The sequence below is a fragment of the Malania oleifera genome, chromosome 13 (genome assembly GCF_029873635.1).
Source record: "Malania oleifera isolate guangnan ecotype guangnan chromosome 13, ASM2987363v1, whole genome shotgun sequence".
Taxonomy (NCBI): domain Eukaryota; kingdom Viridiplantae; phylum Streptophyta; class Magnoliopsida; order Santalales; family Ximeniaceae; genus Malania; species Malania oleifera.
This window is the reverse complement of record NC_080429.1, coordinates 80,810,097-80,833,502: the sequence shown is the minus strand read 5'-3', so window position 1 is coordinate 80,833,502 and position 23,406 is coordinate 80,810,097. Positions and strand designations below refer to the sequence as shown.

The window sequence follows — 23,406 nt, the reverse complement described above, 5'->3', positions numbered from 1 at the left end:
AGTAAAATCTAGAGCGTAAAAGATCAAATGGAGTATTCGGTGAGCACCTCTTCATATGGACGATCCATTTATCAACCACCGATGTTCAATGGTTCAAACTACCATGCATGGAAAAAATCAAATGTCCGAGCTCATTCAAGCATACAACTTGGATTTGTGGGAGATCATCTCCAAAGGAGACTTTTCAATCACAAAGAAAAATGAGAATTTTCCAAAGGCTTTATTGGAACAATCACCAAGCGAAAAAAGGTTAGTTGAACTAAATTTTAAAGTAAAGCATATTATTCTTTGTGGTTTAAATGATGATGTACATAGCCTTATTTGCGAATGTCAAACCGCAAAAGAAATGTGGGATGTACTTGAAAACATCTATGGAAACACATCACAAAATGAACAATCAAAAATATGCATGCTAGTTAGAGAATATGAAATGTTTAAATTAAATGAAGATGAAGAAATTTTATCCATGCTTACTCGGTTCACACACCTCATAAACAATTTAAAGGCACATGGTAGAGTTTATTCATTGAACGATTATATTCAAAAAATTCTCCAATCTTTACCTATCATCAATAACCATTAAAGAAGTTAGAAATCTAGAAAAACCTAAGATAGAAAATGGTATTGCCTTAGATACACTTTGTGCTAATTACCAAAAAATAGGTGAGGATGATATTGCATTCTTTACAAGAAAACTTAATAAAATCTTAAGCAAAAGAATGCAACAAAAAGAAAAGGAATAGTCATGCACTGAATGTCATTTTTGCAATAACTCTAGGCATGATATGATAAATTGCCCCCTAAATCAAAATGAAGAAAATATTCTAAATGGGGATCATAATGCCATGAATGGTGCTACTTGGGATCAAATCGATGGATTAGTCACCGATGACGAAAATAAGGAAGAAGAAGCACACTTGTGCTTCATGGTCAATGAACAAGAAGAAATTAGTTCGGATGGTGATGATGAGTATACTCCTTATGATGTAGTAGAAAATTCTACCAAGTTGTTTAATGAATTAGTTTTAGTAAAAAGGAAGAACAAAAATGTTGAGAAAGAGCTTACTTTGTCAAAACAAAAGGAATTCTCCCTGCAAGAAGAAAATGAATCCCTTAAAAGAAAAAATGAAGAGCATAAAACTTTAGAAGTAAAAATAAAAAACTTTGAAGATAGATTGTTAAAATACAAAGGAAAAGAACCTTGCCTTTGTCCCACCTTAAAAGAAGAAAATGTTTTCCTTAAAAGGGAAAATGAGAAGCTTATTGAAAAAGCTCAAAAAGACCATGAAGTTTTTCAAGTTGAGGTAGAAAATTTGAAAAATCAAATTGGAAATGTTTTGAAAGAAAAAACCCGCTTGAAAAATATAGTTGAAAATCATGGTAAAGCTGCAAGAGGAAAAGAAAACTCCAAAAAGTCTTTGGGAGTCCAGAAAAAGGATTTTTACAAAAAGAATTTTAAAAACCTCTTGTAAATCACATGGTTATGCCTCAACAAGCAAAAATAATGCAAGTAAGTCAAGACCCTCAAACGAAAATAAAATTTGTTTATATTGTGAAAGAAAGGATCGCATAAGGTATTTTTGCCCATTTAGAGGAGCTAGAGGCAAAGAAAGAAAAATGGAATGGGTAGTGAAGAAGAAAAACCCCTTGGCACCCAAGGAAGAGTAGGTACCAAAAGGGAACACATGAATTCTTTGAATTGTTTCCTTAGAACCTAGAATTAGGAAATAGGTCTTAGGTAGACTGAATTTTTACCTAGGTGAAAAGTAAAATATGATGACCAAGTAAGGTCATCTAAAGTATGTTCACACATGCATACCGGACTATTTTTAGTGCTTAAAATATCAAACGAGTCTTTTTAACTTGGTTTTCTAAACGGGTCTTTTAACTTGATTTTCCAAACGAGACGCACCCAAGCCTCACTTGGACAAGCATGTTATATCATTAGAATATACACATCTTATTGGCACTTGTCCTCTGCATGAGTTAGTGTTTTTGGAGGTTCATCAGAATGGAAAATAGGTGACTTGTCGACGAGACCAAGTGACTCGTCAACTAGTCTATGAAGAAGACTCGTCGACGAACATAGGGCATTCGTCAACTAATAGATACCGAGAGCACTTGAAAGCTCAAAGGTGGCTCGTCGACGAACACATGGCATTTGTTGACTGGTTTTTTTAGCAGACTCCTCGACGAACACAGGGCATTCGTCGACAAACAGAAACCGAGAGCACCCTGAGATTGCAGAACAGACTCGTCGACGAATACAGGGAACTCGTCGATGGATGCATGTGTGTGACTCATCGACCAGTCCATGGACTCGTCGACGAGTGGCCTCAAGCAGCTGGATATAATGTGCTGCTAACGGCTAGTTCTCGAGAAAAACAAGGAGCACTCACACCCTATTTTCAGGCAACAATTATCTGAGGCTCTAAACCATAAATATGACCCATTTGAATGTTAGAAACACTTTTAATTATGCTCAAAGTATAAAAATTCTAGCTTATGCATTTTGAATTGTTTAGTTACTATGTTGGGAACTTTTGAAGAATCATGCCAATATTGATGAGTTGAAACTATAAAACAAATGTGATGATTTAGTTATGTATATTATCAATTGGTTTCTTTTTGAAAATGTTGGTAATTGTTTATGGGATGAAATAGCATGCGCTCCAAGCTTATTAAATGGAAATACCTTGTTTTTCTCATATAAGTTACTAAGGTTTTGAATTTAAGTTCAAAGGCATGCTATGATAGATAAATCCATCTCTTACGGAAAAGAGATGTATTTCTTAGTCACATAATTCGTTTTGATGATATATGCTCTTGTTTGAATACATAGTAGAATATCTAAACAGAGCATTCACGAATTGAATTTTAGTAAAAATAATCATAACAACAAGAGGCATTCTAAAATGAAGCATTTATTTGTGATATCATATGTTTGAGGAATACCTTCCCAGTAGTGGCAAATTAGGAGAACATGTCTCCTATTTTCTAAGAGCATTGTCAAATAAAGCCAAGTTAATTGAAAAGGTATATCTTCCTCCTACTTTATCTCATGCCATGATTCATGATACAGCTTGTGTTAAATTCATTATTAAATCATGAATTATATTTGCATGCTATGTTATGAGATATCTTAAAAGAATTTTTTTTACTCATAAGATTCTTGTTAGGTTATAAGGGGTAATAATGTTTTAAATGCTTAAATAGTGTTTTGTGCTTAAAATTTTAAATTTTAGTATACATTATTATTATACTAAGAACCTTAGGAAAATCAAGCCAATAGGAGAACTTTAGTGAAACATCCAATCTATTTCACTTTAACATTATATATATATATATATATATATATATATATATATATATATATATATCATTATGATTGGTTATTATATGATAGTATTGCCTATTGCATAATTAAGTAAACCCCCTAAATGGACAAAGGATCTTAACGAGTTAAATAATTTTTTAAATGCTATATACATATGCTTTTGTATGAATATCTTAAAATATAGCATATTTTGTCAATCATACAAAATTGAGCTTTAGGGAATTAATTATAGACTTTGCACATATAGCCCTAAACTCATCTTGAAGCTGAAATGATTTATATATTGGGAAGAACATTAAATTTTGGTGCTTGGGCTGTATAATTGAGGGGAAGCAGCAAATCTAAAGTTCATCCAATAAATACTTCATTGTATTGTGTTTATTTTAGAAATATCTCATTTTGGATGCTTTGGGTGAACTGAAAGCTTACTATCCATTACTTTCTAAATGTTACATTATTTGATGAATAGTTTAGATTGATTGGATATGTTGAACTGCATGCCTAATTTGAACGTCATCTACTTGGCCAATGCAGATTTGTGCATTGCATGCTGGTAGTTGACTAGGATCTCGCATGTTGAATTCATTGATCTATTTTAGACATACATGCTAGCTAGTCGACTAAAATTATGACTTCATAAGACTTATTTTTAAATTCTAAATACTTTTGAAAGTCTTATGTAGTATCAGTATGGTGACCAAGTTGAACTTAGTGTTTTAACCTTAAGTGGTCACTTAGACTGGTTCATGCACATTGTCATTAATGAATATTTATAAATGATGCATGATAAAAAGATCATTTGCAAGACGATTCATTGGTAATTATAAGTCTTTGCATGTTGAATGATCATGACTTGAAATCCAATGCATACGGGTTGAACTTTATGAATATTTTTATAATGCATATTGAATAATTGAATAGGTAGTGGTGCATGTTGAATCCTAAACACTAGATGCTATATTGAAAAACATGGAAAATTTTCAATAATCCTTTGAATTTTCCTAGAATGCTCTAAATTATACACATGCTCTTTACCAAGTTGTTTGGATACATTTACCATGCTTAAATTACAAGCATGAATATTTTGTGCTCATTTTAAAAATTTGCATTGAATGATTGATCTACATCATGTGGCATTTTCTTAAAAATCAACATTCATGTATTAGCAAGAAAGCCCTTATGGGCTTTCCAATGTTATGGTTTAGAAAATATTTTGGTATATGTGTCTAGCACACACTCACCTCAACACTAGGGAATCTTATATTAAGGGGGAAAAATTTTTTTCAGTAAAATGAATTGTACCTCTCTTTTTGATGATGATCAAAGGGGGAGAAGATTTTTGGTGTCCTCTTTGTTAGGAAAATGTAGTGTGGTATTATGTGAGGGGGAGAAGTAAATGCATGGAAAATGCATATAGGGTAGAATACATATGGTTGCACGAAAGTTCATTTTGCTTACTTGTTTTATTCTAAATGAACTTTCTATCTTGTGCATAGCAGGTTAAAAGCTCCATAGATATGAAAAAAAATAGTTAAACCTTATATGCATAAAGTAAAGGGGAGCATATTTTAGTACCATTCTAAAATATGCATAAATTAAGGGGGAGCTTTAAATTTCACCCTATAGGAGAACACCAATGGTTTATCATCATCAAAAAGGGGGAGAAGGTTAGCCTTAGAGGCTATGTGAGCTTAGTTGCATTGTTTTAATGATAACAACCCATTAGTGGTTCTAAGTAAGCTTATCTTTGCATATCAAGCCATGATTAGTATAAATACAAATGCAAAGATTAAGTAAATTAGTAATAGGTTAGACATCATCAAAAAGGGGAGAATGTTAGCCTTAGTGGCCACACCCAAGGTCTTAAATTTTGATTTCAACTCAAATTTCGAAGCTCCAAAAGTATGGAAATTTCGACAAAAATTTCGATTTCGATGTTGATTTCGATTTCGATTTGAAAAAATAACGGAAACTAGTAATAAAGCATGGAATTCTTTGTGAAACTTTAGAAATGGTTAACAAACATAAAAATAAAAGATTTAAGACTAATATATTACAAATTAAATACATCTATGTTTTGTATGAGGTGGAAAAGTTGTAAAATAGTATGTGTATCAAACATGTTTGTAAGATAATGTACATTAAACATATTGAGTTAATGCAAATGAAATTCATAAATCATTTAAATATTATTTATTATACAAATATTGATAATTTAGACATGAATGGTTAAATAAAATATTACTATAAGTTTATTTTTTCATATAATTTCAAAAGCACTTGTGATAACCTTTTGTTTCAATAAAATAAATTAAAAGAGAAATTTCACTTCACTCTCGAGGTTTCGATATATTTCGACCAATTTTGCTAAAATTTCGAGGTTTCAATAAATTTCGGATGATTCGTTGAGATTTCGACAGAAATTATGCAAGACGGAAATTGACTGCCATTTCGATTTCGAAGGTGACGGAAATTGGAAATTTCGACGGAAATTTTGATAGTTTCATGGAAATTTAAGACCATGGCTACACCATCATTGTTTAATGTGTTTTGATGATATTAACCTATATGTTGTTCCTAGTGTTTTCCTATCTTTGCAGATCATGTTTAGTACAGGTACTTGTACATGAATTATTGTATCGAAAGCAAAGATTGTACTGAGTAGACGTCAAGAAGGAAAGATCAAATGGACACGTACTCGGAAGGACCCAAGCACAACCAAAGGAAGCTTAATTGTAGAATTATTTGTAATAAGGGTTGTGTGAGGTAGTATATTTTGTAACTCTAGCGAGTGTGTTTCTTGCATGATTTTTGAACAACAGTTGAGCAAATGCATGCATACTAAGACACATGAATATATAGGATTACACTAAAGTGACAAACTCAATATTTATATTTTTCTAAGTGGAAAGAAGAGTTTGTCAAATGAATCCTAAAACTCAAATATGTTTTCAAAGGGACAAGTTTTTAACATCCTAGTTTTAAGAACATTTTTATATTTAGTCTCGATTGTGTTAAAACGAGTTTTACGTTCTAAAGGTTCAAAGAAAATCAAGAATATTTATGAAAGGACATACTAAGCATATAAGATATCAAAATTGGTTTTCAAAGGTATTTTATTAATCAAGATATCTTATATTCAAAAGGAAACTTATTTGGACAAGTTTTAATCTTCATTAGACTTAATATATTTCAGATACTTTGGTCCAAGAATGTTTTGAGTCATTAAAACGCTTTTTGACAAGGAAAAAAAAAAACAATCGTGACTAGTCACTACCATAGTGCAGCCTTGAGTCCTAAACACCTTTCGGTATTTGGGATATAACTCTTGGTAGAAAAGTCCAAAAAGGACGATCTTGGTGTCCCTGGAAAGCTAAGACAAAATGCCACAACTTTCATGTTGATGACTTTTTCTAATTCAGGGCACTCGTCGATGAGTCGCAGTGACTCGTTGACGAGTGGCAGTGTGTGACTAGTAGACGAGAGCAGAGGACTCGTCAGCGAGTCCAACGGGCAGAATGACGCAAACGGGCGGAAAACGGCTAGTTTACCAAATAAAATATCTTTTCTTCCCCCCAACGACTAGTTAATGGCTCCTTTGGCTATAAATACAAGCTATTATACTTGTATTAATATGGTTTTGAAGGCTTTCGATCATTCTTAGTGGAAAACATCTTTTTATACCAAAACCTAAGCACCTAGAACTTTGCATTGTTGTTCTTCATTCACAAGTGCTCATTCTCTCTCACTCTTTAAATGTGTTTGATTCATTACTTAAGAGATAGTGTGAGGTTTGCTTTGTATTTAATATTTGCTCATTTGAGGAGCATCATATTGTATTTCCATCATCTTCTTGTAAAGGTTATTTGTGAACCGTTTGGTGAAGGTTCTTTGTGAACTGAAGAGGCTCTTTGTGAACGGGTAGGGATTTGTTCCCGAGTTGTAAGGCTTCTCTGCCAGTGAAGGAGTTCCTTAGTGGATTGTGGAATCCTTGGGTTGGTCCCAAGGCGTGGACTTAGGCTTGGTGCCGAACCATGTGAAAATACCGGTGTTAATTTTCTCTACCCTTCTCTTCATTTTATTTGACTTGTGCATGATTTACATTTACTTATATTGTGATATAATTTCTTGTATCTTGCCAAGAGTTTTTATTTTGTAGAGAAATACGCATTTCATGTAAAGGGTCTATTCACCCCCCCCTCTAGCCTATATACTCCCAGGGCTGGGACAACTAACAAATTCATTTATCATATTAGCAAACTCAACAAAGCCTAACAAGCATATTGACTCCAAAATTTTACATGCTAATCTCTTCAATAATTTTTATCAAATTTTAAATCAATTTACGTATGGAATATTCTACATATACTGCAAATTTCATAAGCCTTCTTTCATTAATATTTTTGGGCTTCTTTAAAATTTTGATAGTGTCTCGGGAGTTGAGATTAATATGGGAAAAAGTGGTATTGCAGCTATTAATGTGCCTGCAGAGTGTGTTAGGAAATTAGGCTTGGAAGCTGGGCGTGCTGAGTTGAGTTGGCCATAGTCCTATCTAGAGTTTCCTTTGGGAAGTAATCCTAGATCATCTAGTTTTTGGGATCCAGTGGTGGAGAGAGTGTACAAGCATTTAGATGGTGGAAGGGAGCCTTTTCTTCTTTGGGAGGGAGGATTCCTCTAATTCAGGCCTGTCTTTCTAGTATTCCATTGTATTTTCTTTCTATTTTATAAATTCCAATGGGAGTTGCTATTAGGATTGAGAGAATTATGAGAGATTTTCTTTGGTCAAGGGTCATAGGGATTATTTGGTGAGTTGAGAGGTGGTTTGTAGGACTAAGAGGGAGGGTGGTTTGGATCTTGGAAATTTGGTGTCTAGGAACATGGCTCTTTTGACTAAATGTCTCTAGCGGATCCTGCTAGAGGTTTCTTCATTGTGGCATAAAGTTATCAAAAGTAAATACGGACTTGATGGGAATGGGTGTGATACGAATTTGGGTTCGTGATGCTCTTTAGAAAGTCCGTAGAAGCTATCTCTTAGATTTACCGTCTCTTTATTCCCCATACAAAATTTGTTTTGGGCAAGGGTTGTGGTATCCGTTTTTGAAAAGACCTATGGATGGGGTATGTTGTTCTCTCCACCTCTTTTCTTTGCCTTTTTTGCTTGAGCTTAGGGAAAAATGATCTCATTTCTTCGTTTAGTGTAGACTCAGGCGGTCCTTTACCTTCATGGGATTTTCACTTCAGAAGAGCCTTGAATGTGATATTCAATATTTGTTGTTGGACTTAGGGAATTTATTCTTGTAAATCTTCTACGAATTCTTGGTTGGGACAAATTTCTACTTTCCACTCTATAAGGTTAAACGGAAGGTCAAAATCCCCCCCTAAAATCAAAGTGTTTCTTTGGTAGGTTGTGCTTAAGGATAAATACCAATGATTTGTTGCAAATGAGGAGACCTTTAAAGGCTCTCCTTCCTGATATACGCATGCTTTGCTTTGATTGTTCAGAATCTATTTCACATATTTTCTTTCACTTTGATTTGCATGGAAGAGTTTTTGGCAATTTTCTTTGTGGGGTTTGGGAGGAAGAAGGAATTGCATTATGGAATTGTGCTTTATTTGCAGTGTTTTGAAGCTTTGTGGAAGGAACATTACTTGCATATATTTTTAGGGAAGAAGTTACCATATTGGTTGGTGTAAAAAAAGTTCTTTTTATGGCTTCTTTATGGTGTGCGCTATGGAAATTTAAAGGGATTGTGCATTTCGGATGTTCAGTGCAATTGGCAATCTCTTCTTAGGGTGCGTTGATTTTCTTTTATCATCTTTTTTTTTTCCTTGTTTCTTTTTTGGTTTTCCCAAGGATTCCTAGATTAGTTAAGGAGATGTCTTCCCTCCGTATTGTACATTCTTTCTTTATCTAATGAATTTTTTCTCTCTAAAAAAAATCCTTATATTTGTTATATTCATTATTTTATTCAGTATAAATGTAATAAAACTAAAAGATCATAAAAAATAAATTAAACGTAAAAAGTGGAACAAATTCATATTTCATAATTGATAGCATAAATGTAAACATTTAATCAAAGGATTAGGCAATTGGAGCAAAGGCAATAGACTACCCAGTTCTAACCCAATTCTTTTAGCAATGGAAGAATGCAGATGTCTGCCAAAAGTATAATTTCTAACTAACGGAATAAAAAACTTCTTGTATCAGTTAGAAAATTTTATTAAAAGAGAAAAGACTAGGAGTAAAAGACATCCTCCAAAAACAACTGAAACAATTACAATAGTGCAGCCCCCCATCCCTCTGAAGGTCGGACAGTGACATCCCCTCAAAAGTTCAAATAACTGATCTAAAAATGAAGCCAAAAAAACTACTCTATCCCACCATGATGAGAAGCAGTTCAATCTTTAAAAATTCTTGTATTCCTCTCAAGTAAAAGGGTCCACGGTATAGCAAGCACTGCACATGTCCATAAAGCTCTTCCTTTTCTGCTCTTTCCAAACCCCAAATATCTCAGCAAAAATCACTCATATTTAGAGGCCCTATCCATGCTTCACCAAAGAACGAAATAAGAGCACTCCACACTTGGTTCCCCACCTGAAAATGAATAAAAAAGGCATGTTGTGGTTTCACTAGTCACGGAAAATCAAACAAATATAAAGACTAAGGGCCTTCTATGGTCTTCTAACCTCTAATTCCTGCATATTAATTTTGTTGAGAGTCACCGTCAAGATGAAATTCTGAATCTTAAAAGCATCTGTGCCTTCCAAATGACATGGCTCAAAGGAACATGATTGGGGGAAGGGATTTTCAAAAGACGAAGGACCTCCATCCAGGCTCTCCCATCACCCTTATTGTGGGGGACAAAATGTTCCAGAACACTTAGCAATGCAGTGAGCCCATCGACCTCTCTTTCATTGAAATTCCTGAAGAAATGGAAATCTCCCGAAAGATAGCCTCCCTCCAAAGAAAAGAAAGACCTAATTGGTACATTGTAAATTGAAGAAAAAGCTTAAAAATATGAGGCACTAACCTATCCAAAGAAACCTCACCCACCCAGATATCCTCCCAAAATTTACCATTACCCACTCAGAACCTGGATAACAGGAAAGAAAAATCAAGCAACCTGACAGACAAACTCACATGGACTTGCATGAGAAACATTACTATTTCCTCTGGTATCCCACTCATTTTTTGTAAACTCCACACTTACTTCTAATTGGGCCATAGGGAATCAACCTCTTAAGGGAAACCTCCACAAGCATTTTCCAATAAAAGATGCGTTCTAAGATACCATATTAAAAAGACTGAGTCCCCACTACCTTTCAAAATAAGATTTTTACTCTTCCATGTAAAATACGTCCATTACCTTCAATTATTTTAATCTTAATTTTGAGTTCCATTCTTCACTATTTGATAGAAAATATGATAACAGAGCATAGTAGTTGTTACCATTGCAAACTAAATCAAGCCACCTCAAAGATTTCATATATTATAGTTTGAAGAGAAACCAATGCCAATAGGTAATCATGACAGCCAATTCCTAAAACGATGAATACAAGCCAATGATAGCGCAAGAAATTTTTTTTTTAAAACAAATAGCACAACAGGAAGGCACAATAATTTACATGTTCATCACTTAAGCTTATGTCAATGGGCAAATGAGAAGAATTCGAAGTGTAGAAAATATAACAGGAGAGCGAAAAAGCTTACCTGCCCACAACATTTTAAACCCAAAAAACCTTTCCCATCAACCTAATGTCCAAACATAATATGAACAAGCCTTACAAGACAGATAAGGGGGAAAAAAGTGGTGGAAGAACCAAGGTAAAAGCCCCTCAGGTTCAACTTGACTCAAGCCTTCTAGTTTTTGTTGTTGTGTGTAGTTTTTTCCTTTCTTTATTCTTTTATTTTGTTTCAGGGCATCCAAAACCTTTGAATAAGACTGCAGGCAATAGCTTTCTTCAAGTTGTGACAGTGGAAAGATTTGAGTCCATCTTAAGAAATTGGATGACATCCTTGTGCAAAGAGAAACTCGAGCTAACTCAGTGTGGTTTCAGCCACCCAGTTTATTATCAAGGAGTGGCAATTAACATGGGATTCCTGAAGAGATTGGGTGCCATTGATCGTGTGCTTAGGTTCAGCTTAGATGGAATCTGCCTCAGGGAATTTTTTTGAGGATTATGTGCCCATGTGATTTCTTCAGCACCCCACACCCACCCACAACCAAGTGATACCTTCACAGCTTGGGAGTACCTTTCTCGCTGTGTGGCTGCAGGCAACACCACGAACTATTGTCTGGAAACTCTTGAGAAGGTGAAATGAATAAAGTGGGTAGTGAAAGATTGGCACTCGAAATATTCTTGTTAAGGAACACAAATTATTACTACTTGTTTTTATGGGCTCTCAAAGATAATCTTCACATTGCCACTTGAGTGCTTTAGGCAGATTGCACACATACAAGTTATTCTTGATGATATGTCAGCTGTGACATTTCAAAAGATAACCCAACAACTTTGGCCAATGTTTAGAAGGCACAAATAAGGCTTGCATTACTAGCATTTTTTGAGGCACAAATAGAGGCTTGCCTCAATATGAGGTGCGCCTAAAATGCCTAAAGTATAGTCTAAAATGTCAAACTCTTGAATTGCAAAGGCTTAAGCATTAGCAGAAAACGATGTACCTTTCGTGATTTTTTAACCGATGCTTATGCATTTTGAGTTTGAGCATTTTATTTCAAATTTGGTTTTTAAACCAGGTTCAGAAATTGTGATCAATTGTATGCGAAAAAGGACTAAGGAATGCTCTAATCTAAGTGAATCAAACCTAAACCTTTACCATTGAAATGAATGTTGCAGATTGGATCAAGTGCACTATTTGAACTTTGTAATGTTATAAACTTATAATGATCCCTTGGCAGAGTTTTTCTTAAAAATAATAAAAGAATATCCACACTGTTCCTGAATATGGTCCAAAAAGTAGACCTTTGTCACATTCAAACTCACTACTCCCTACACTATTCTCATCCGACACATCTCCCTATCTCTTACTTGCTCAACTTTAGCCCTCTCAACGATTGGCTCTTCCACTATACTTAAAACACCTTTTGGATCCCTCTTTATAATCTTTTGTTTTCACACTAGATAGTTCTCACTTTTCTTCAACAGACTTCCTCCATTCAATAACCATCTGCATATTCTTTCGACAAGCATACAACTTACCACTCCTTGAATTTTTCAAAAAGACTCCCTTTCCAGTTTGAGTTCCTACAAAACCAGAGATAAAATCCTGATTTCCCAACTCACAGGAATTAAAATTCTTTGCGCCATACTCCCCCCTAACATTCCTTACGCTCCACCTAATACCATTTTCCTCCAGCCAAGGATAATCATCCAACCTATCAAGCCTTTCTACTCCTTTCAACTTCAGCGCTTTACTTGTATCCGAACATCCATTGTCATGACCATGTAGGCTTTTATTCGAAGAAGAGCACAACAAAGGAACAGCTCATACCTCATCCGAGGAAGGATGCTTTTCGACATGTTGTTGCTCATAAGGACGATGAACCCCCGTATCATCCCAAAATATAGTCAAAGAGACTCCCTTATGTTCAGGGGGCTGTAGAGACTCTCATTTTTTCCCAGGTAAATTCCCCATCTTCACTTCTTGGGCTTTCCCAAGTGAGTGGCCCATATGCTCTCCTGTATAAACATCTCCACTGCCCAAACTCAATCAGCCCGAGACCACTCTTCCCCATTCAGCCCTTGGGGAACAAAAATGCAGTAGTTCTTACCCCTCCATCCATGTCCTAATTCCATGAAATTCCCTGCCCTAGTTACATGAATCCCCATCCAATAATCGACATAACCAACCCTAAACCTTTGAAATCCCTTGCCCGACTTACCAGCACCCTGCCCTAGTTACATGAATCCCCATCCAATAATCAACAAAACCAACCCTAAACCTTTGAAATCCCATGCCCAACTTACCAGCAAGAGCTGAGAATCCTTGAGAAAATCATGACGCAGCTCCTGAAGAGAGATGAACCCACCGATTGCACTTTTGATTCTTCTCAAGAAAGAACAAAGCTTTGATCTTCCCTACGTTATTCAGCCTCAAATCAAATGACTTCCCTTCAATTTGGATGGAGCGAAACCCCCCATTACGCCTAACTAGAAACATGAAAAAAATCGACCACGAAATTGTGATGGAAAGGTGAAATTGAGATAGAGAGAAACATCGCTGCTCTCTCCTTTGGGTTTGGAACAATTAGAATGATTTTATGCTTGTATGATTAGAACCAAAAAAAAAAATTTAATTTTTCCCCAATTTTTTTTGGAATTTTCATAAATTTCTTTCTTTGTTAATGTAGATAAGCAATTTATTTATTTATTTATTTATACATAATAAATAAAATTTTGGAACACTTCTGCCTCATCTAATGAAGGCTAAAATGCCTCTAGATATGCTTTCTCCTTTCGATACACTCTGCAACAAATTTCCCAATATCAACTCAAGAATAGGATTACAAGAGTATTTGCTAGACACAATAAACTTAGTTCTGGGATAAGTAAACTGCAGGCAAAGGAGATGGAATGAAAGGTAGAAGAGTGGAGACAAATACTCAAGTGCATGGATAGAAAAGAAAAGAAAGAACGTTTAATCCTTGTATTTCCTTATTTCTTTAAATAATAAGAATGTAACCTAACTTTATTCCTTTAAGTGCAATGAAATTGGTATTTAACTATGGGAAACGAATTTAGGTTATTCAAACGGGTCATAACCCAAGAGATTCCTACATATCTTCCTTTTTTTTGGATATTATTCTTGAAAAAATCATACCCTTGTAATTCAACTTCTAAGGTAAACTTCCAAAAGAAGTGAATTAATGCTCAACTCATTTTTTTCAGAATAGGTGAAAGAAGTAAATTTGGGACAACTATTTTTTCTCCCTATCTTACCTAGACTGTAATTTCGGAATATATTTTTTACCAAAGCTCCCCTCTTTGAGGTTATCAGCCCAGGTTAGAGAGAGAGAAGTTCTCTCTCCCTCTCTCTCTGTTTTTTTTTTCTCTTCCCCAACCCTTCATGCAAATCACTTCTTGGGTTGGCCCACACTTGTAAAGGGCTCAATGTCTTCACCAACCAAATCTTGCAATTGCACCAGTATAATTTCTTTCACCACAAACAGTCCTAGCCAATTAGGCTTGAATTTGCCCCTTGAGTACACTTGGACGAACCAACCTTCGACGATCCGATGATCTGCTCTAGTGGTTCCTCTAGTGGTCTCTCTCCAATAGTAGAGTCTTTCTTCAATTCTATCTTCACACACCCTTTATCTACAAGGGATTCCCTCCCATCTAGAGTTGTTGCTAGGGACCCAAGGGGAGAAATAGGTTGCCATATCAGCATTGGACATCCAATGAAGAAAACTACTGAGAAAGATTAAGTTCTCAGATCAGCTATAAAAGAGTCCACAAACAAAAGTGCCCATTGCTTCCTTGGTGGGGCAACATCTGCTGCATGCTCGTGACTACCCAAGGTGTGACTAGCATTTCCCATGGGCACCACTGATGCCAGATTGGTGACACAAACAGGCATCACATTGCTTGCAGGTTCCGCAGATTTGAAAGGTGCTTCCTATTTTGGGCATAGGCTGGATGTGGCTGAATTTGGCCATCTAAATAAATGTCTTGGGCCTCCAAACAGCCCAAAGAACTCTCATAAATCACCGTGGCCTCCAAATTGGCCAAAGAACTTTTATAAATCACCAAGGAGCCACCCTTACAAAATAGGTCTTATATTTTGGATAAACTGCACAAGGGCCCCCAAGAAAAGTGTGATTTTAAAAGGGAGCTGAATTGAGTGTCTAAGAGTAGAATGAACCTAATAAAGTCAGTACCCAGCATAAAAAAAAAAAAAAAAAACCCAATAAAGCCAGTCATTCAAAACTTTATCATCTCGTCAAATGAACTTTTCCAAAGGGAAAGGATGATCACTCAAAGAAAAAACATGTTCAAGAAAAGTCTTGCAAGAGAAAATGAAAACCAAACCCTCCTATAAGGAAAAAAATAATTAAACTCTACGACTACTCTTATCATTAAAATGAAAGAACTAAAGGTCAAACAAATAAAGAATAATCCTAACTATAGAAATTAGAAATAGAACCTCATCATGGTGGGTAAAGAGGTACAAATGACAAAAAGCATCACAAAAGGGAACACTCACTTCCTTCAAAGCTTCTTTAAATTAGATAGAACCATCACCAAAGCTAAAGAAGATCAAAGAAATACCACCACATCCCCCCTCCCCAAATAAATAAAGGGAAAAAACACAAAAAACAAAAGAAAAAAAAAACTTCAGCAACCATCCGTTTTGTTGGAGCCCAGAGCTTCTTTATTTTTTTTATCACCTTATGCCATAGGGACTCATTTTTTCAAAGGGAAAAGCCACAAAATCACTTCCCCCAGACTGCATATCCAAAAATCACCTTGAGATCCAGGCTCCACAAACCTCCCAAATAAGTAATAACTAAATGATCCTTCTAACCACCCCACACACAAGGCCAAAGGATATATACACCCAAGAATTGTAAATAAGGTCAAAAACTAAATAGGAATGCTACAAAGATGAGCATAAACAAAAATGATACAACTCCTGAAGAAGAACAAGCACATTTCCATCCATCATCTCGCAGCATGGCAACTCTCTAAAACAACCAGATCCCAAAAAGAAGTAGAACAAGGATTACCCCTCAAAGGGACTCATTTTCACTCTTTTCTTAGTGTACTTGATTGTTGCTAAATAAGATCTTTTCCATTTTCCTGTCATTCCTCACCTTCATCCATACCAATTCACACGTATGAACAAATCAACACTATTTTAGATTTCACTCTTTTCTAAGTGTACTTGATTGTTGCTAAATAAGATCTTTTCAGTTTCCTGTCATTCCTCACCTTCATCCATTACCATTTTGCGCATGTGAACAAATCAACACAATTTTATATTTGATACCCATAAGAAGTCTATATATAAAAATTCATTCATAAGGTGCTTTGGCACACATCACATAGCAAAACAAAGCTATTGATTGCAGAAGATCATGCAATCCCTTAGATGGAATTCTGTAAAAATATCAAGCAAGGGTTGGAATAACAGCATAATCAAAAGGCCTACTTTCCAGACTATTTTAATTAGCACCATGCTTTCCATGATTTTTCATGTTAGCTCATTACTCGTAAGATTGCATCCTTATTTTTAAATTACCATTCTTCTAACATTCATTAACCAAGAAAATGCAAATTTCAATGAATTAGACAACCAGCAGCAGATAACAGTGGCCAGAAACACATCATACAGGGGGCAATGCCATCAGATTGACAACCAGCATTGACTAATTTCAGCAAACAGACTTATATTATCAAAATATCATTGTAGTTAATGGTCTTAAACAATTTTAATAGGGAGAATTAACGGAATTTTTTCCAGGAGCATTAATAATTATTTTAACATAAAGGTAGCCAGGAAATTTCATCACATCAATTAGAAAGGATTCATTACGGGCTATGTTTTGAACATCTTGACAATATAATGACATTTTTAGTGCTCTGCATAACTCCTCTAAGTTACAATGTTTTAAGATGAAATTCAGGTAGGGACAGGCATACGACCCTGGACCAAAAAAAAAAAAATTCATCCTGGTATCTACCACATCCACAAGGACAGAAGCACCAGACAATACTCACATAGCTAAATTATAAATTAGGAATTGAATATAAAGGAGACAATGTCTATCAACCAAGAAGAATTTGATAAGCCCCAACGTCCAACCAATATACAAAAGGATTAAAAAAAAAAATATATCACCAAAAAAAAAAAGTCCTGGAAATTCAAAGCAGATTGGGATGCCTAAGTGCTTCAATTTTTAGTCACCTAGAGCTCTCATTAGAACCCACAAGCCTCAACTGGCTATAAGCACAAAGAATCCCCACAATTCAAATAAAAACACTACTGCTGCAATTACTTCAACTACTGCTACTGTGGCTACTAGTACTGGAACAAATCATGATGAAAGTACTGTAGTGTCTTGTGATAGTCTCACTGATATTATCTTCTTATCACATAAAACTAGCTGGGGACATACACAAATCACAGTTCCAAACTCCCTGCATTTCCAGTTTTAAATGATAGATTCATGTGTAATTCATTTTTACTACTGTACAATTGTTGGCTTCTTCTTCAGTAGAGATAGAAAGAGCAGTTAACAGGGACATTTTGGAATTCCAAATCGCCAGACCAATTAAGGGGAATCCCGCATGATATATATTTATAGAGGGGCAGAACAAGAGGGAATAGCATGGCACAGCATAAAATATTGTTTAGTTGACAATTTCATACCCCTTGTTATAGCTTTGATATAACAAGTTGGCCCACAACTGAGCTTAAGCTTTTAGGTAAGTGGTAATCTAACATGGTATCAGAGCATGGTTGCCAAGAGGTCTAGGTTCTAGTCTTGTTGCCTGTTTTTATATTTGTGGTGGTAAAATATTTCTTATTCCCTGTAATGAGTGTTATACTGCTTGTTTCTCTCTCCACATGTGAAGGAGTGTGAAAGCTTGATATACATTGTTGTCAACACCGTAATGACTTAAGATTTTAGGTAAAGTGGTAATCTAACACCCTTTAAATCCTCCTCCTCCTCCCCTCCCCTACCACCCAACCCCACCCCCCAAAAAAAAACACACACACACACACAAATGGTTTCATCATTTGATGGGATAAGAATAAGTTACATAGTTATATCCAATATCAAAAATAAAAATGTTTTTGAAAGGAAAAGCAGAAACAAAGTTGGTACATTTATACATTGAAAATAAATAATATTTTAAACTAGCATACCTCTTATATTACGAATCTTCTCAATGAATTGCTCCCCAATAATACCTGAACGAGGCATGCTAAATGGACCCCTTACACGAGTAATGTTTCCAGAGGCTCTTATTATGGCTATTTGATCTTTACAACCTGATAAACCAAGAGTCCATTTTCTAACTCTAGAGTACTTCCTGCAGTTAACATCAAATAACCATAAGCTGAAAATTAACACATCTTTCACCCTGAGATTGCACCAAGAAGATTATAGGTAAGGTGAGGCATTCAACTGATAATATGGAAATTTTATTTTATGAAATCTAACATCAGAATAAGAAAACATATGTGCCAAAGCAGTAAACTTCATTTTCAGAACAGCTAATGCTAGAAACAAGGATTGAAATTTCAAAACAGTGCATCAAAAAGAATTACAGGGCTGTTTGGTGATGCTGCCTTTTTCAATATATATATATATTGGCAACATAAAATGTGCTTTGCCACCTATTTTTGTGTCCAAAATGGTCCAAGAAAGTGGAAGTGTACCAAAATTTTTAAAGAATAAAAAGAAATGACTTTTATATGCCTTTGCTTGCTTGTTTATGAAACTACTGTACATCTGAAAGACTGAATCAAATTAAACTTTCAGATAAGAAAATACAGCACTTAGGTTTAGAGGTGGGGATAAGAAGAGGAAATTAGAGGGAGAAGGCTCCAATCAGCAGTCTCCTAATAATACTACAGTTCCAGCCTTTGCATCCACCCTCCATATACTAATGACCAAAAAAAAAACATGAAAGATAAAAATACCCCTAGTCACACCACCTAAACACTAAGAACAAAAATATTCTCTTCCAACACCCCCTCAAGCTGGAAGTGATCACGTAACACCGGCTTGTTATAACAATTAGACTAGGAAGGTTTTAATAAAGCCTTTATGAAAACAAGCAATCCAGAACTTTCACAAATGGAGACTTCGCAACCTTCTTCAACACAGCATCCCTCACAAAACATTAGTCAACTTCAATGTGCTTTTTCCTTTTATTAAACACTAGGTTGTTAACAGTATAAATGGCAGCTTGATTTCACAAACATATCTATGATATTTGCTACCAAGAATCACTTCTCTAAATGGCATATTCAAGGTCATATCTTTTTACAGGAAGCTCTCCCCATCAAGAACAAACTGTAGCAACTTCTCTTGGAAACACATCTGGAAAACAGCACCCCCCACAAAGGCTGCTTTTCTTGATTGGAGGCAACACATTTTAACCCTTGATAACCTGCAGAAATGGGGCTGCCCCTCGTCAACAGTTGATTTTTATGTATGGATAATGCTAAATCCAATTACCACATCCTCTTGCATTGCCTCTGGAGTCTGGACTAGGAACTTTTGGAGCATGGCATTTTCCTTGACCAGGCAAGAGTGGGCCGCTGTCAGTTCTATGGGAGAGGAGTAGGCTTAGAAAGGAATCGAGCCACTAAAGAGGAGAAAAATTTTAACTAGGGGTGAGCATTCAATTGGTTCAGTGAATTCAGTTAATTAACCAAATTAACTGAAAAATTTTGCTTAAAAATCTCATTAACCGAACTAACCAAAATTTCATATTTAACCGAACTCAAAACTAACCGAACCAAATTTCAATTAAATCGGATAACCGATTTAATATTTTAATATATATATATATATATATAATATAAATAATATAAATAATATATATAAAATTTTAATTTATATGATATATAAAAAATAAATAAAATTATAGTATATATATAATATAAAAAATATTTTAATATATAACATATATAATTATTTATTATTAATTTATACTATTCGGTTAATTCAGTTAACCGAATTAACCGAACACAAAAACCGAACCGAAAATCGAAAACCAAAATTGAATGAAAATGAAAACCGAACCGAACCAAATAAATTTTTAACAAAACCGAACCAATTGAATTTACTCGGTTACTTCTTTTAATTCGGTTTTAATCGAATTATGCTCACCCCTAGTTTTAACCCCCATTCCCCTCATCTTTTTGGGTGGGCTTCGGAGGAAAGAAAGCGGAGAGCCTCTTGAGGATTGCCTACGCCCTTATGAATTAGTGAAGACCAGTGGATTCCTACCTACTGTTACATGCTGGCACAGCGGACTGCTTTTGAATGATTCTCTTGTAATTCTTGATTTTATGACACCCTACATCGTTAATGTTTGTACCTTTGATCTTCAATATTACAAGCTCAATCTGCATAGGTGTATCCCATGAACTTACAGTTTCTATTAAATTTATACATTAACCTAAGAGAGCGTTTGAAACACTGGAGGATCCTATAAATAGCATCCCTACATGGCTGTTTGTATTTTCCATTAACTGAATGATCACCCCCATGGCAAATGATATGTTAGATCTAGTGACAGTCAAGTCACCAAATGCCTATGTCATCACTTGTCTTCAAAGTACGCTCCAACATCCCCATACAACTTCACATTGGGATCCACAACAGCATAAGTTGGTTAGCCCGCAACATACTAATCTCACTCAGCATGTCCAGAGCATATTTTCGCTAAGATAAGTTCAACCCTTTCTTATACTGTACAATTTCAATAGGAAGAAAATAATGCAGAGTACCCCACTCTGATCACTGCTAGTGAGGATATCATCAACATAAACTACTAGAAGTGCCACACCTGTCTTCCTTTTGCAAAGATCACCTTACTAAATTCATCAGATTAGGCTCAAGAAGACAGCTTAAAACCATACGATGACTTACAACCTACAAACCTTATAATCCTCTCCTAAGCAACATACCATGAAGGTTGTTCTATGTATACCTCTTCCAGAAAAACTCCACATAAGAAGGCAATCTTGACAGTTATATCAATACACGGGCATAATTTTGTCAAACAGAAGAAAAGGTCACATAATCAATACCATATATTTGGGCATACCCTTTGGCAATCAATCAAGCCATTCGATAGGGCAGTCATTGAAGATATACAACAATCTAGAGCCAACCAACTCCTTAACAAGAGCAAGATTCACTCGAGTCTCATGCCCCTATGGTGGTCAAGGCACCCATTTCTACACCCACTACATGCTTCCGCCTGTTAGCAAGCACTTCAACATCTGAGGAAGGGATAGACATGGAGGAACTAGACAAGGCAAAATGTCACTAGCCAATCTTGTTCAGGGAATTATGCTTACCTATGACCACTTGTCTAGAGTACATGGAATGGGTAACCATCACGTAAATAGCAGCGTAAGTTTTAGTCTTGAGTGATGAATTGTGTTGCTATACAATTTACTGTGTGACTTGTCTACTTTCATGCTTGTTTATTGCTTCCACTCAATTTTGTATTCCATGGTTGAAAATTTGTTTATGTGGTGAAACCATGATATACTTTCGACTAAGTTGGGTATCAAAGACTAAAACAGATTAGGACTACCTACCATATGGAAGGAGGTACAAAATCAATTAAGAGTAAGTGGCAACAAGTTGGGAAATACTTGATTGGGCGACAATAGCACTAGATGTAGATGACTAAGTTTGGAGTCATTGATCCATGCAGATAAGATTCTTATACTATTTCTTGACACAATAGATGATGTACTGGACTCCCTAATGGAAATGCCAAGTTCTTTTTGTCAATGCTAGAATCACATTCAACAAGAGACTTATTGACCCAAGACAACTTCCCATGGAGATCCCAAAAGTGATAGTATGATTGTCCCTGCCAAAATGTGTGCAAATGCAAGAAATGCCACAATGAGCCCAAATCCAGAACCAGAAGCTGGCAGCTGAGATGCCCAAAACCAGAAGTTGACAGCTGCACTGCAGCTAGTCATGTCAATACCTGGCTTACAACACTCCTAGACTTTCAATAGTTCTCTGGTGTAGTAGTGAACATATGAGGAAGAAGAGTAAAAGTATCCTTCAGAGAAAAATGAGGGAAGGAACATCCAAACAAGACAATCAACACAAGGAGGAGAACAGGAAAGTTGAATAACTAAGAATAATAGCCTGTAAAACCGGACCGGATCAACCAGTTGGACCAAGTTCAACTGGACCGTGGCTTGGCCGATCCAGACAAAGGTGAAGAATCGGTTGAGTTAAAGCAGGATCAACCAGGCCAACACAATGCAGCTTGGCATGAACTGGCTGAACCCAGCGAGTCAGGCAAGTTGACCCAGTTAGAAGATTCTAAATAGAGTGAGTGCACCATCCAAAAAATTGAGGGCCTAGAGTTTGAACTCCAATCTCGGGGAAAGGAAGTAGCATCTAACCAGAGAGCCATCCTTCAGCTCGTGCTAAAACGGCACAATATAATATATCAGCACGTGTTATTTTAAAAAGTAAAAATAATTAAATTCATATTTTTTAAAATTAATTTTACACAGACATCTGTATACAATACCAATTTTTTTTTTTTAATTTTATAATGACTTTACCGGTTTGACAACCAAGTTATCTGACCAATCCAATGACTTTACCGGGTTCCAGCACTCTAAACTTAAGGTGTTCCTTCCATGAAGATCACATCAGCACTAAGATGGTATCTACGAATTTGAGAACCATAACACCCATTAACTTTCATCCAACAAACAAACTCTGCATGTTGATACAACTTATGAGGTATGCAAAACATGAACAAATCACATATCCAAAAACACACAGCATAACAAGAAACAAGAAGGCTCCCAAGTGCACTATGGAGAAGGGAAATTTGGGAATTTTCCCTCCAGGACCCTGGATGTTTGGCAACCAACAAGCAAATAGAAAAGCAAGTACCGTGCTGTGTTAAGCATATTTTTCCTTTCATCCCGTTTATTTTGCTAGAGTTTGCCCTTGAATGAATTCAAGGGAGTCATCTGAAAAATTTGAATACTAGTGCCAAACTGCTTTTTTATTTCATGATGACTGGATAAATATATGGCTAAAATGCATTAAACCCCCTATACTAAAAGCTAGTTGCACAATACTTCCCTAAACTAAAACAATCACCATATAACCACCTTCTACTTCTCAAAGGGGTTACACCATTAATATTAGTCGCCAAAAGACTACCATAACCTCTGAAAGATGAAGCAAAACCAATCAGAACAACATTATTACTTAAATAAATTATGAAAAATATTGATAAAAACTAATTAAAAGCTTAGTATCCAGAACCATACACTCATTTGCAATCCCACCAAGTAC

At 35.6% G+C, this 23,406-nt stretch overlaps 1 protein-coding gene across 1 annotated transcript in view; it reads right to left on the bottom strand.

Moving 5' to 3' along the window:
* The window catches only part of LOC131146378 (serine protease SPPA, chloroplastic), a 137,677-nt gene that overhangs the window by 41,854 nt on the left and 72,417 nt on the right, over nt 1-23,406 (bottom strand). The window contains exon 7 of the mRNA XM_058095964.1: nt 18,234-18,400. Coding sequence (XP_057951947.1) covers nt 18,234-18,400 — 167 coding nt within the window. The remainder of the gene's footprint in view (nt 1-18,233; nt 18,401-23,406) is intronic.